Source organism: Protopterus annectens, chromosome 15.part0, assembly GCF_019279795.1.
Source record: "Protopterus annectens isolate FY-2018-M chromosome 15.part0, PAN1.0, whole genome shotgun sequence".
In the NCBI taxonomy this organism is placed as follows: Eukaryota; Metazoa; Chordata; order Ceratodontiformes; family Protopteridae; genus Protopterus; species Protopterus annectens.
Genome location: NC_056749.1, coordinates 479,693,436 through 479,708,894, shown reverse-complemented (window position 1 = coordinate 479,708,894; position 15,459 = coordinate 479,693,436). Strand labels below are relative to the sequence as shown.

The 15,459-nt window shown below is 39.3% G+C and overlaps 1 protein-coding gene across 1 annotated transcript in view; it reads left to right on the top strand.

Annotated features, from left to right (window-relative positions):
* ATG4A (autophagy related 4A cysteine peptidase) overlaps positions 1-15,459 on the top strand; it is a gene marked incomplete in the record, with an annotated part of 835,516 nt that overhangs the window by 148,429 nt on the left and 671,628 nt on the right. Inside the window, 1 exon segment of the mRNA XM_044057209.1 lies at positions 4,445-4,524. Coding sequence (XP_043913144.1) covers positions 4,445-4,524 — 80 coding nt within the window.

Sequence of the window (15,459 nt, the reverse complement as noted above, 5' to 3'; positions counted from 1 at the left end):
GTGTGTAGCCTGAGCTATTGCCTTTTGCAGGTCTTGGGGAATTCAAATATTCCCATACCGCGATGAACTTCTTATACAGGCAACCTCACAGGAAGACCTCTTAAAGCATGTCAGCTTCACTATCTCCTTACTGCAGAGGCTAGGTTTCACAGTCAGTCTTGAAAAGTTAGCTTTGAGGATCGTGTTTCTGGGTTGCAGGCTGGACACATGCCATATGCCATCCTTTTTCCCCACAAAAGAACCCTTCATTATCTTCCATGGGGACAAGGTTTCCCTCAGGACTAACCCATCATTTATGCCCAAGGTGGTGTCTAGTGTGGCTTTAAACCAATCTATTAGTTTGGCAACCTTTTTCCCTAATCCTCAGAATAAAGGGGAAAGGATCCTGCATTCCCTGGACGTGCACAGGCAGCTTAGGTTCTATCTGGACAGGACTAAACTTTTCAGAAAATCTGACCAGCTGCTAGTCAGATTTGCTACAGGGGCAGAGGACAAGGCCATTTCAAAGCAAACCATTTCTAAATGGATAGCACACTGCACCCATTTCTGCTACAAACACCATGGGAAACCTACCCCACAAGAGATCAGAACTCATTCCACTAGGGCTACATCAACCTCTAAAGCATTTCTCAGGGGAGTCACTACCATGGACATCCTGGAAGCTGCAACCTGGAGCTCTGTACACACCTTCACCAAGCATTACCACTTGCGTATCTTTTCTAAATCCAGAGCTAGATTTGCCACAGCAGTCTTACAGGGCTTGCTTGCCAGCCCTAATGCTTCTTAATTGCCTCCACCCATCCTCAGCTTTGGGAATCAACCCAAATGTGATGACTGCAACAGTGAAACACAAAGAACATAGTACAGTTGTGTACACTTACCATAAATGTAGATGTTAGAGTGTGTATTTCACTGTTGCAGTCTTAGTTACCTTCCCTCCAGTCCCCTGACGTCTCTATACTTCTATCTATTCTTTTTTGTTTGGCCATATCTTATAACATTGGTGTTTACTTTCTACTGGGGGTTGTTATACACCATGTAATTGCTTTCTGTTGTGGGGGCTTCTGAGATCTGGGGCAAGAAAAACTGATGTAATGGTGTCAGCTGCATGTTTTATACCCCTAATGACCTGACGTCATGGAACAAGCGACAGCATCCGACACAGAAATCCCAGGACTCTGGTATTCAGGCCGACTGAGGGCTACCTGCAGGCAGATAACCCAAATGTGATGACTGCAACAGTGAATTCACTCGTCTACATTTATGGTAAGTGTACACAACTGTACTTTTCTACTTTCCATCTACAGTAACAAGCTTGTACTACATTAATTCCCACTTTCTCCTCATGCAGTACACTAATGGACATGGTCCTATTCCATTCCAGCCACTCTCTTCTGTTTTGAATGAGAACTACAAGCTGACTTTCATTCTCTTATTCAGTAGATTAATCCTAAATGACTGTTTCTTAACTCCTCTAAAGTGAAAATAATGTGTTTTGGTACTAGAAAAAAAAATCACTTTTGTTTCCGTAGCTCTGCAAATCTTTGTGCATCACAAATAATACAATTGAAAATGTCTCTGCCTTCAAATATTTTGGGATTTTGTTGGACCCTTATCTAACCTTTTACATTCATCTGAAAAAAAAAAAAAAAAAAAAACAACCGTCTTATTCTGGGCTAAAATCTTTCATCTGACAAAAATAGTCCAACCAACAAACCGAAGAACACAGACCAAAAGGGGAAGCTCCACAAGAATATCCAAGGTGGCAGGCTCGAAAAGCAGTATGTATTTCAATCTCCAAAGGAAAAAAATTATTATATTTAAGTCCAAAACAACTTCCAGTAGTAAAAACACTTTATTACACACACAAAAAAAAATAAAAAAGAGAGAAGCAAAGAGAAGATGCAAAAACTAAAAACTAAAAAGGCTAAGCGTTTTTAGATTTCCTCTTCGAACCGAACTTCCTCAGACAAAGTTCAAACAATGTAAAAGTAAAAGCGATTACTCCAAAAGTGTCCTTACTCAACTCATTACTCTCTTATCAGTTCTGCTCTAAGTCACACTCTCACACACACAAACATTGTGTGACGATTTTGCCCTGCCTTGCAGCCCTGCCGTGTGTAAACTGTAGTTTTACTACTTTTGGACTTGTAATTTAATTTTTTCTAATTAATTTTTGGATGCAACTGTGTACTGGCAATAGCCTGCTGCCCTTGGATATTCTTGTGGAGCTTCCCCTTTTGGTCTGTGTTCTAAAATCTTTCATATTCTTTCTAGAGCCAGTATGAATACTATTACTCTGAATAATTGTAATAATAATAATAATGAATGATTATTACTCTGCATATAATGTCATGCATCTATTGGCTTTTGTACTCCCATGCTTAGATTGAAGTAGGTCCTTTGGGATCAGTGCTCTTTTCTGATCATTAAATTCAAGTAAGTAAATAACTGAGTGTACGTTCCATTGGTGATCTCTTTGACTAGTTGCCCCTTGAATAGTGCTCTGTGGAGATAGTAGAACTCTTCAAAACAGGGGTAGCAGTTTCCTCATGGAGGTTGTGTACAATTCCTGTCGAGTCTTTGAAATTTGTACAGCCCTTCAGCAGGATGAAAGGTGTCGGGCATCATGGAATATCTGCAAAAATTCTGGTCCATTACACCTCTTTATGGTCCCTTTCTAAAGACGTCAAGAAAAATATTGATACATTTGGGAGCACTGCTAGCTTGAAGCTTTGCTGGTAGGATGATTTTGTATGTCCAGGTCAGCCTGCAGACTGTCAGCTGGATGTGTTGGTGTTGGACTTCATAATAAGGAGCCATAAAAAGTGTTTTTTTCCAGTGACTGTCATCCCTGCCCAGTGGATTTCTGTGAGCTAGTGTAAACTACATCAGCTAATCTTCTGTAAGAATCTAGTGTTACTTAAGATGTATCCACATTTATACCCAAAAGTGGTTAAGTGGTTTCTGTGCTGCTGTCACTTTAACTATCCAGTCATCTCCTTTTGTTTTTCTGGTTTCTGAGTATAAAGGAGGTTCTTATCTTTCATGCCTTGGACAAATGTTATCAATGAGTGGTTTACTGCTACAGGCTTCACAAACATAAGAAAACAAACCAGCTTTTTATTATTCCTTTCTGCCTGATAGCCAGCTCTTTGTTATTCCTTTGCCCCTGATATATATATATTTTTTTTCAGTTTCAGTGCAGTCTTGATAATTAATCACCATCATCCTTTTTTCACCAGAAGGCTTCCCATCTATGGGGCCAGTGTGGCACTTACACATTCCACCAAGTTAGTGACTGTCTTCAGAATGTGTTAGGAGTCTGCATATGGCAGTGTTGTGTGTGCCAAGGCCATTTTGTTATTGGTGCATAATTTTGCCCAGCACTGTATTTGCTCTTTCAGTCTAGAAAAACAACAGTTGGAAGAGCATTTGTACTGAAAATGCTACCTGAAAGTCCACTCCCTTTCTTTCAGGTACCTTCCACCTTTTTGATGATACGGTGATAGTCGGTGTCTTTTTATATGACCGTTTTGCCTCGCTTAAGACTTTTCATACTAAAATGTAGTAGAGATGCAAGTGCTCCACATGTCCAGATTGTCTTCAGCAAGGCATTTGATACATTATTCCCTTCCTTGTCTGAGATGATTGAGCTGCAGGAATACAACAGTAAGAACACCTTTAAGTAATCGTTAAGCTTAAAATTGTGTGAACTATCAAATGGATTACATAAGGAGTGACTTCTTTCATAAATTGAAGTCAAGAACTTCACATCATCCAAGGGTGCACATGCACCCTTTAGCCTTTAATAAAGGAATCCATTAGTGGCCTGGGAGGCATGTGTTTTTCCTAAGTGCCTGAGCTTTATAATTAAAGAAGAGTCTTGAGTGAGGGCACAGGAAGGATGCACCCAGGGATTTTACCCACTGCATAGGGCCCACTTAGAGCTCAACTGATGTGGTTATTACTCAGTAATCTAGTATTCCCTTATAAAATCTAGCATGTTGTATGATTCTTTGCCTTGACTCTTTTAAACTGTTGCATCCTGCAGCCGTGCTTCCATTCTTGAAAAATGGAGCATCTTGTAATTGGCCTTGAAACTTCTAGTGCTGACAGTTTTCTGCGGCTGAAATAAAATTGTTATTTTCCTCCAGAATCACGTATAAGAAGCACTGACCCAAAATGCTTCTAAAGAAATTTGTTTCATAATGCTGTTGGTATCAGTTTTCATTTACTGGCATGTTTAAGAGTGTATTAAGCTGAAACTGTTCTGTCAAAATGGCAGTGTGTCATTTGAACTGGCAAGAGTAAATTGTGGGGCTTCTTGATCAGTGGAAATGTCATTCTGTAAGAGATTTAACAGTTGTTTTGTAGAACATTATCAGTGGATTATGTTAAAAATTCTTCCATTGTTACTCTTGTTTCTTATCATGCCTTATAGAAAACTTGCCTTATTTGATGAGTGGAATACGTTAGCTGTGTATGTTTCCATGGATAACACAATAGTCATTGAAGATATCAGTAAGTTATTTTTAGATACATTTCAATTTTTCAGTATTTCATTCCTTAAAATGATTCTGTATTTACTGCACATTTCTAGGTTTTAACAAAATAATTTATTTCTTTTACTACTTAGTTAACATCTAAACCCAATGTCCACTGCTTTGATAACCAGTGTTTATTGTTTTAATAGATGACAGGTGGAAAGTTGGACAGTTATAAGAAACAGAAAATCAGAACTCTGTGTAATTTAATTGAATGACTTGTATGAGACATGAAAAGTGCATCCAGTTCCGGTGCAAAGAATTTCACTAAAAGTTTCATGTACTCCATACCAGTGTTTATGTTAAGTGCTTGCCATTCAAATAGCTTAACTGTTTTGTGCATATGTATAGTTTATGTTGATCAGGTGAAAGTATTCCAGCCAATCTATGCATAAGTGTTTCAAAGACAAAGAAAACTATAATGTAGCTTAGCTCATAAGTTTCAAAAATTTGTTAATGTCAGTAAAGTGTAACACTTAAGTCCTTCTACAGAGACTATAATGTAGAGGGACTTATGGAAAAGGTCAATGTCTTGATTACAGAAACATCTCAGCACTGCCATTCATGAAAGAAAGCCTTTGAAGCTTATGTCTGCACTCCTCTGCTGTAGTACGGGGTGTTCTGACTTCTGCACCTTTTTTTTTTCATTCTACTTGCACTCTCCAGTCCTTCCATACATTTAGAAAGCATCACATTTCCATTGCCAATTGTGAAAATGGTTTGTTAGACATTGAAGTGCACCAGTGTATCAATATACCAAAACAGGTTCATTACAGATTGTCAGCATTTCAGTTCAGGTATGCACTAATGATGTATTTTGAAACTCAAAGGCTTCCACCTCCTTTATGTTCTCTCATATGTGTCACTAAGCTCCAATTAGGGAGGGAGAAGCTTCCATTCCTTGTTTTGTTTATAATGCCAAGTGGTTAGCACTTTACTAAATTGGTAGACAGTTGGTCACTGAGGTGACATTCTTGAAGGACTGCTTGAGGTAACTTAATCACCTGCTTTTTCTTGGTTACAGCTTTTCTGTGGGCAGAGTTCACTGTTCTACCATTTTGGCCTTTCAAAACCTAACAGAAGTCTGTACGTACTCTAATACAGACTGAAGAGATTGTTCTCTGAGCTAAAGAGTTTTCCTTGTCTGATCTTGTGTCAGAAATCAAACTTCATGTTTGGACTGCATTTTTTGTGAAAGAATATCTGGGAACAAAAAAAAAGATCAATCGGTTAGAAAATATGGGCTCGATAATAGAAATGAAGCATCTGATATAATTTTGTAAAACAAACCAGTTCATTTCTGGCCCCCTCTTTCAACAATATAAACAGCAGTTATACACGTTAAAATTTCCAGTTGATTGCACAAAAATCAGTTTAACTATGCTTGTGGAAGTAAGTGGTGAAAGTGCTCAATTAACATCAGTAAAAATAAAACTTTGGGACTGCCTGTGGTATGATCTCCAGTTGCTAGATGCAAATTCAAGCTAAAGTTAAAGAAGATTAAACCAGCCAGGAACTTCGTATAGTATGATCTTAAAAATCTAACACTGGAGTTGGACTCTCTACCAAAATGTATTATATTAGATAAAAATGATGAGAGGAGTTATGGGAAGATATAGGGAAACTTTTATGTGAGGAAAGTGACACATCACTGCAAAAGCAGTAAAAATGGCGGACTGGTGATATCTTAAATACTGCTTAGAAATGTTTCAAAGTTGAAGCCAAAAGAGAAGGTGATACAGTTGAGGAACCACAATTCCCAACATTCCAAAAGAATTATCAGTATGCTCCCTGATGAGACAGACAAGTGCAACAATGTCACATGTAAGGAAAAAAAACAAAAAAAAATTGAAGGAAGGACAAGATTTGCTTTTCTAAAGACCTAAAGAAAAACTTCCATCCTATAAATGGAATGTTAAAACATTATAGGATATACATCAGATTATCCTGAGAACATTAAGAGAAGGGGAAAAGCTCAACAGTCATATCATAAAGTTGTAACATATTAATAATTATTTTACCCCATTCCTTGCAGTCGTGAACCAAAGGTGATAAAAGTAGTAATGGAAGCAGCATTGAAAGCTTTACCAAAGAGCAAAGCATCAGGCATTGATGCCTTTCCTACTGAATTATTACAGAGATACAGCTACTCCAAATTTCCTGGCAAAGCCTTGTAAATATTGTAAGACTGCATCATGGCCAGCTGACCTGAAAGGATTTGTATTTGTACCAGTTTTGAAGAAAAGTGATTGGACTGATTTTAGAAGTACTGTAGAATCACTTAGCTGTCATATGCAAGTAACATTCTTCTCAAGATTATTCAGCGATCATCACAGCAGAATTTAGAACAAGAGTTATTGGAAATGAAGCAGGACTCATAAAATATAGAAGAACAAAAGACATCACCAAGGCCAAAAATATGTGCCTGTATTTTCTTGATTGCAGCAAAGTGTTTGACTGTAAATCATGAAAGTCTGTGAAGGAGACTGAGAAGCAAGGGATATATCAGAACGACTGACAAGTTGTCTTGAATAGTTTTTATATTAGTCAGGAAGCAGCATTTCAGACATCACAAGGAAAAAACAGAATGGTTTAAAATTGTTAAAGGTATGCAATATGTCTTGTCTATTTTCTCAAAAAGTATGTAATTTATATGCTGAACAAATCATCAGTGAGGAAGGATTATATGATGAAAATCAATAATAAAATTGGATTGATGACCTTCACTGCACTGATAACGCCACTTTACTGGCTGAAAGCTAAGACTATCTGAAATATCTAGAATAAAACCAGGCAACAATAGAAATAGAATAAAACCAGGCAACAATAGAAATAGAATAAAACCAGGCAGTTTTTGTTATTTTACATTGGGAACTGGATTTTTTACTGCAAAGCCATTTCGCTCCTTTTTGTGGTTAATTTATCTGAAATATCTGTTTATTAAGACTAAACAATGTAGTCTCACAATAGCGTTGATTCTTAACACTAAGAACACAAGGAACCTGACAACAATTCAAATTTATTCTAGATAGGGAATAAATAGAAATAGTAAACTGCTTCAGCCTTTTTAGACAGTTAATCAATAGTGATAAAACAAGCATTCAAGAAATGTAATAATGAATCTCTGTTGGTAGAATGACCATGAAGGATCTTTTTTTTTTAAATATTTTATTGAAGAATTTTCTTTGAGAGAAAAGAATACATGTTAAGATTTAATAAAATTTGACGTTAATATATTATATAAATGAAGGATCTTTTTGCATATGAAGATTCGACTTGTCCAAGCTATGGTATCTTCAAGAATAATATATAGCTGCAAAGTCAGACTGTGAAGAAATAGCACAGGAAGAAAACTAATGCCTTTGTATTGTGGTATTGGTGAAAAATATTGAATAAACAATGGCTTGCTCAAAAAACTAATCAGTTGGTGTTAGAGTAGATTAAACCTAAGGTTCCCTGGAAAATCAGCTGCCAGGGTGTATACTTTCATACTTTAGAATTATTATAGGAAGAGAACAATCAAACATCATGCTTGCAAAGTCAATTGACAACTTAAAGGAAGGCCTGTATTGAGATGGTTTGGTACATCTGAAACATATTTCAGGAAAACCGTTCTTGCCATTGCCATGGATCAGCTTTGACTCAAAAGCACATAACAGCTAGTCTGACACATCCACCTTTCAGGCTGACATTCCCAGTTGAGTTGGTTCATTTGTTTGAATTTTTTTTATTTTAATCACCAACACTTGACAATGAACAAATTTCAGAGCTGTAAGCCCGCATGTACAAGGACCACTAGTTGGTGTTCTATATGGGTCAAATTTCCTTTTGGACAAGTTCTAGATTTCTCCATGACTCATAAGTCCTAGTGATGCATATAACCATTTCTGTAGAATTAGCCAAATTATGCATGTAGGCATCTGCTCTTGTCTGTTCATATTTGCATTTTATTTACAAAACCATGTTGTATACCTGTGATTGAACGCTATCAAATTAAAGCTTACATGACAGACAACATAACCGCCAGTGCTAATTTTTATCTACAACAGATCGAGAGAGATTATGTAATGTTTGTATTCATGATTTTCATATTACTTTTAAGTATGTCAACAACTAGACAAAGTAGAATTATCTGATTTCAAATGAAGAATCACGTATGATTGAACAAAAATATTGCTGACAATATGTTTGCAACTCAAATAAGATATTTATTTAAGCTGTTTACAAACCTTTGCATATTTGTTGTGACTTAAAAAATCCATTTTAAGACTCATGAAGTTTGCAAATGCAAAGGTGAGATGTGCTAAACAATTTGTTTATACTTCTGTAGTAATACTTACAGGGTAGGAGTGTGAAAATGTGTTTGTACTGTGACTTTATAACATTTTTTTCTGTAAGACTGGATGCAATGTATGAGTGCCAGAATGAAATCTTGCAGTCCTCCTGTAGAGGCAAAAAAATAAGGTAGTCTTCAAACCGTGTTTTAGGCCAGTCTGTGCCAAGCTGTTCACCTTTCAGCATTTTGTCTGAGACTTGGAATGAGTGAAAAAGTTGCTTTTCATGTAGGTATGCCCTTTAACAGCTTTGCTTCTATTATTAGAGCAAAATTGGTAAGTTGTACTGTAAAGTCTTGTCACATTTGCCTCTGGTTAGGAAGAGATGTTAGTAGCTAAGGAGACATTAGCCACGTGATAAAGAAATTCTAGAATTCTGCTATCAGGAGGCCTGTTTTCCCTTTTCATTGGCATTGCTAAATACCATATGGCTCCATGTAGTGCTTGTTCTTAGAATGATTTGTACAGCACACATTCATGTTAAGACCACATAGTCTTTCATTGTCTTCCGTAAGGGCATTACAGTTTGGCTTTCTGTTTACAAGATGGAGTTCAGGATCATATGTTATTTCTAAGCTTATGGCCAGCGAACCTTCAAGAAGCTTAGCGAGCTCAGCCAAGTAGTAGCATAAGTTTGCTAGTTTTCCCAGGTAAGAGTTCAGTACTCCCAGCATAAATATGTGGATGTCCTTCAAGAATGCAACTGCAGTCATAACATATGGGTTGTCCTGCCCTCAGCAGCCCCTCGGTCGGTCGGATTCCAAAGTCTGGGTCCGGTCCGGCTGATGTCGTTTCTCTCCGACGCCAGAGCGGCTGCGGAAGCATCAAGCAAGCACCTTTTTTCTTTCTTTTCTTGCTCGCTGCGTGAAAGCGCAGAAGCGTTTACAAGCGGTCAGTCCTTCAGCTTCTTCTTTTTCTCAAGTCAAAAAAAAAGCTTAGTAGTGGCCATATTAAAACAATAACCTGTTTTGAAAAAGAAAAAGCTAAGTTCCCGTTGGACCTTTTCTTGTACCTCAGCTGATGTCAGAGAAATGGAAAAGCACAATGTCTTTCTTGTGGTAAACAAATACCTCATAAGGATTCACTCTCACTGTGCCCTTGCCTTGCACCCAGACCACGGCCTGGCTATGTGTGTAGCCTGACAAGCCTCAAGCCTTTGCCAGGTCAGGTGCCAGGAGGAGTTCGCCACGAATTTCGAAATTTTAATTTGCTTAAACGATCGACATCGAACTCCAGAACTTCCCACTCCCAAGAGCAAAACCCCGACCGAGCATCCTCGACCGACCTGCTCACCACCCACTCCACCACCAACCTGACCGCGAAACGCTGTTCCCTGAGATCCATATTCCCGACGCCAGAAACGTATTTAATTACTAGATTGGAAGACGACCTCGATAGTGATATATTGATTTCACCAGTGGGATGCCCTCGCTCGAGACCGAAACCCAGGAAATGCCCGAGTGGAGCTGGTAAGGTCATGGATGCACTCCTGCCGCCATGGCTCCTATGTAGCCAAAGGCCTACACTGGGCCTAGGGCTAAGGCAAGACCAAGCATCTTACTGCTAAAGCCTTACCCTGCACTACAGCACACCAGAGAGACACACACAAATTATATGGCTTAATGCTGGACTTTAGAGCTGCTGAGGCCCATCAGCAGGCTCATCTGGGAGAGATTTGATCCCAGCTCCCTTCTGATAAAAGGCTGACTATTCTGATCTATGAACCCTATCTGACCAGATTCCTCCTGATGAACTCTGTCCGGGACTCTGGCCAGGAAGATGGAAGATGGCATACTGGGAGGATCCATCCCAGAAGATTCCTTCCCCCTTTTTCCCTCCAGAAAGCGCCTGCCATGAGTTCTGCAATTTCGAAGGGCAGGCCAGGAGGAATTCGGCCTCGAATATTCCTTTTCCAGATTCTTTCAATCTAGCAGCCAATCTTCCTCCTTAGCTCTGCCTCCTATTCCTCCAGTGCTCTAGTTTTAATCCTTTATGCCTTGTCTAGTTCTGATTCCTGGATTCTCTCTCCTTGAACCCCAGCTTACACAGACAGGTATTACAGGGTCCAAGAATTCTTTCTCCCCTAGAAGGATTTTGGAAATTATTTCATTTCAACCAAAGCTGTTTGGACCACCTACCAATTCCTCCCAAAAGGTTTGTTTTTGCCCTCCAACAAAAAAGCTTTGCCCTCCACTTAAGATTCTATAAAAGTATTAAGATCCACTTGAATATTATAATCAGCTTTTTCATATGAGATCAAATGTTAAAATTTTCCTCAGAAAATATTTAGAAAACATTGTTCTTTAGACCAAGTCAGTTTGGAAGCTGTACATAAAAGCTGTACATAACTCTCAACCACATGGTTAAGCAATCACTTCCTACTGGTGGGATATGATGCACTGGAGGCAGGTGGGCAGACATGACTGGAACAGACATGCATGGCGTAAAGATCAGCCTCTACCCAGACAGTGCAATACCAAAACATCAAATGCACCTTTGGAAAGAACAAGCATTTTGGTGCTAATGCTATGGAAAAAATAAAGTGATGTGTTAAAGAAGCAAAAAGAAAAGCAGGCCGATTTCAGATTTGTTCAAGCCTTCAAAGAGGTTCAAGTATTTCCTTCAGTAAAAAAAGGCCTCAAAAAACAATCAAAAAAAAAAAAAGAAAACTTAAAAGGGGCGTCCTGAGGGGGGAGAGGAGAGGACAGGTCAGGTCCTTACAGGGGACACCAAAGAAGCTACAAACCAAAGAAGTGACAGTTCAGCACCAGCCCCACCACAGAGAAGTGACACAGGGATCTCTTCATTCTCAGGAACAGCCTTCTCTTCCATGCTCCCCTTTAGAAAATTATCTGGGCTCTGCAGACAATTACATAGAATGACAAGGGGGGTTTGGATTTTGGAAATTATAGAAGGACAAATGGACAGGTTCCATTTTCATACGAGGGAAGAGAAGGCAAAGCAAACCTACTACTAAAACAAATGGGCAAAGCAGAGAAAACAAATCTCTCTTCTAAGAGGGAAGAAAGCAATAGAGAAATTCCTTAGTTCCACTCGAAGAACAAAATAGAAACAAGAGCTCAACTTGTTTCAATGTTGGGTTTCTCTCCATGACTGTTCCTTACTCCAACCCCCAAGATTAAAACCTCTTTCTCATAGTAACTGAGTTCAAAATGACTGACTCTACAGCAGCTCCATCCAATGCAAAAAAGGTTGGCTTGCAGTTTGACCTTCAGGAGCTGGCTTCAGATGTCCTCATCAGATCCAGGACAGCCAGATACCCTACCTCCTCTTTGCAGGCCAGCCCAGTTATCAATTCTCAGCAAGATTATTTCATTGGCTTGAGCAGTAATTCCATTTTGATCACCAACACCCTGGCTTACACAATCAAGCATTGCAGGCTCCAGTCAACTTCCATTTACAAATGACTTGGACGCATCGCAGACAATTTTTAGTTGACATTGACACAGACTCCAAAATGGACGGACGACAAAGATTAGGGCACAAGGTCCTTTAGTCAACTTCCAAAAGTCAAGACTTCAACTATCCTTCTTCTTAGGAGCCAACAGAGACCAAGCCAGACACAATGGCTCATTAAATTTACCTAACAGAAGAAAGGCTTAACAAGATTTCTTAAGCAAGAAAGAAACACACCCTATACCACTATGAAGGCAAGGGAGATGGGACAGGCATGCTGGGTTATTCTCTCCTGGGTCTTCTAGCAAGTCTATTTAGCAAGACTCCACATGCAACAGCACCAATGGTAAGAAAACCCCACCGCCATCAGACCATGAAATAATTTAGAGGAGAACCCTACCAAAGAATTCCTAGCAAAAAGATATCCATCAAAGGCAAAACAAGGGCCCTCCATTGAGTATGTCATTCAAAAGGACAGATAACACAGACCATGACCAAGTACTTCTTTGACCACATGATGGGGGGGTGTATACACATGCAATGGACAGGACAATGGTCTAAAAAGGCAAGGAAGGGCCCATTTTCCAAAAGGAAATTTCAGCAGTAATGCATCAACACCAAAAAAATCAACACCAACTTCAGCAACAGTTACAATCCCAGTTTGTTCCAGTGACTGACAATATGCTGGCGTACAGCCCTCTCTATTCTACCCTGCCCTTGCGGACTGACCAATACATCTTGGAAAAATCAGGCACTGACAATATTCAGTGACAGCCCATCAGAATTCCAGGCAAAGACAAGTTACAGTCCCATCTAGTACAAAGCAGAATTTCGCTATCCACACACAGGGAGTTACAGGCGAAGAGATTCACACACAGCTCCCTCAAACATGGGCAGGCCAAAGTCTACATTTGCCCTCTCACCATGGGGGCTCATCAGAAAAAAATTCTGCTCAAAACCATACCATCCCACATCATTGATCCACTATGCCTCTCAACTATAACAAAGATCAAAATATAGATATTCCCCACCCACTAATGATTCAATGCTGACAGCCCCACAACAGATCCAAAGGATCCTAACCACTAATGACAGCCAAGACAACACAAGACAGCACTGCCTTCCACTACTATCCCTCACACAACTACAAAAGAAGTCCACATTCCCACAGGCAGCTACTTTGACTAACACACAACAACAAAATCAAACCTTCAAACCTGGCCACACTGCAGCTACAGCCACAGAATACCTACAACTAACCTCAACCTATGCATCCCACGAAGGCTTACAGATACCACAATGGCAGAAGACAGAAATACAATAAAATAAAATGGTGCATCAAATGGAACAGAGAATACATTGGAATAATTGTATGCAACATTGCCCACATCTATTGAACATATTCTTCAATTTGGAATACATGCAAGGACATCATCAGAATGGATAAAGATTCTTCATAAAGATATTTGCATCAGCTATGCTAAGCTAGATATAAATCTGATCCATCCAGCTACCAACATCCTTTGCTAATGCAATTCATGGACATTAAGCCAAACTTTGCTTCTCACAGTGAAAGGCTGGGATTCCAGCCTGTCCAAGAACCCTGTTGAACCAAACTCTCCTCATTGCTTTTGAGCCAGTGCATAATTTTTACCTCTAGAAGGGTTTCGAGAAGACATAGCAGCATGCAAGCTTCCACTTCAGGGGTTCTTTCACAGAAACTACACAAGCTTGAGGTTCATAATTTTTTCATAAAGAAGGGTTTCATGGGCTCATTAAGACCAACACTACTTTTATGCCATCAAGAGTATCAAGGGTTTCTTTTAAATCAGAAAGATCATTACATACCTTTCCCAAGGAAAGACAACTAAAGAGAACATTACTTACATGGACCAACATTCATAGACAACTTTATACTGAGAAAGACTGTTACATCAGTTAGGATTGAACAACAATTTTTGTAGCCTGTTCCTGTCCACCAAGGAAATTTTTCAAGAACTAACTATTTCAAAATGGATTGACATTGCATCAGATTCTGTTATTCCTTTCATGGAAAGACTGTTCCCAGCAATGTCAGACCACATTTCACCAGGAGCTACAGCCAAAGACTGTGTACTCTTTAGAGGGTGCCTACTAAGGACATTCTAGAACAATCTCCCCCTGACTCCGTGCCCCATTCTAAACACAAGGAATCTCTCCCTCTCCCTTGAGATCCACAGCAGGCTTTCTCTCTCCGCAGTCCTGCCCAGGATGATTGAGCTACCATCTTTTACAGTACGCATTTCCTCCCCCAGTACCATCTTGGTAGTCTATATTATGACTATGACTGCAGTCTTGAAGGAGATGATTATACACTATGTTTTGTACCTTCTATAAAATGTCCTTGTCCTGTTGTCCCTGCAACCGCATGTATCTTTTTCCTCCCTCATACTTGGATTGCCCTTGGTCCCTGTCTCTTTTTGTCTTGGATATCTGTTATATCTATCCTGGTATCTCTTATTTTGTCTGGATTTGTCTGGAATCCTGTTTTTGTCTTCGAATTTTGATTTGGAATCCCTTGCATCTGGGGCAAGAAACAGGCAAGAAACACTGAAGAAAAATGGCGTCGGTTCCAGCAGATGTGACGCAGCCATTTGACGCAGAGAAATGCGACTTTCCCATCTAATTGTTTAGGTGTTTTTTTTAAGTTAGGTAAGGAATTGCTGTGCTTGATGTGTAAAGGAAGTGTCTTTCAAAGATAGGGAATGCACTGGGTCTGGTCATGCAAGCAGCTGTTAATCTTCCAGTGGAGGTTAAGATCTTTAGAATGGGTATTTCTGGGATTGTTGATTTTATGAAGGTCGAGAATGTTGAAAATGGTAAGATCTTTCATTGATTGATAAGTTAAACAGAGTTCACTCTTCTCTGTGTATGATACAGTGTTGAAGGAAAAGGTGTTTAGCCTGCTTAAGCCTGAAATCTACTTAAGAATCTTTGTGGTCTTTCAAGTTGATCACAATGTTTGAGTAGGTACATACCAGGGGGAGAGTGTATTCCAAGGTAAGTCTTATTAGAGAAGAATGTGATAGGATTAAGACCTCCCTGGATCTGGGTGAGATATCTCAACATATAAGTTCATATTTGAAGGACGTTCTCCCCTGACAGTGAACAAGCTGATGTCA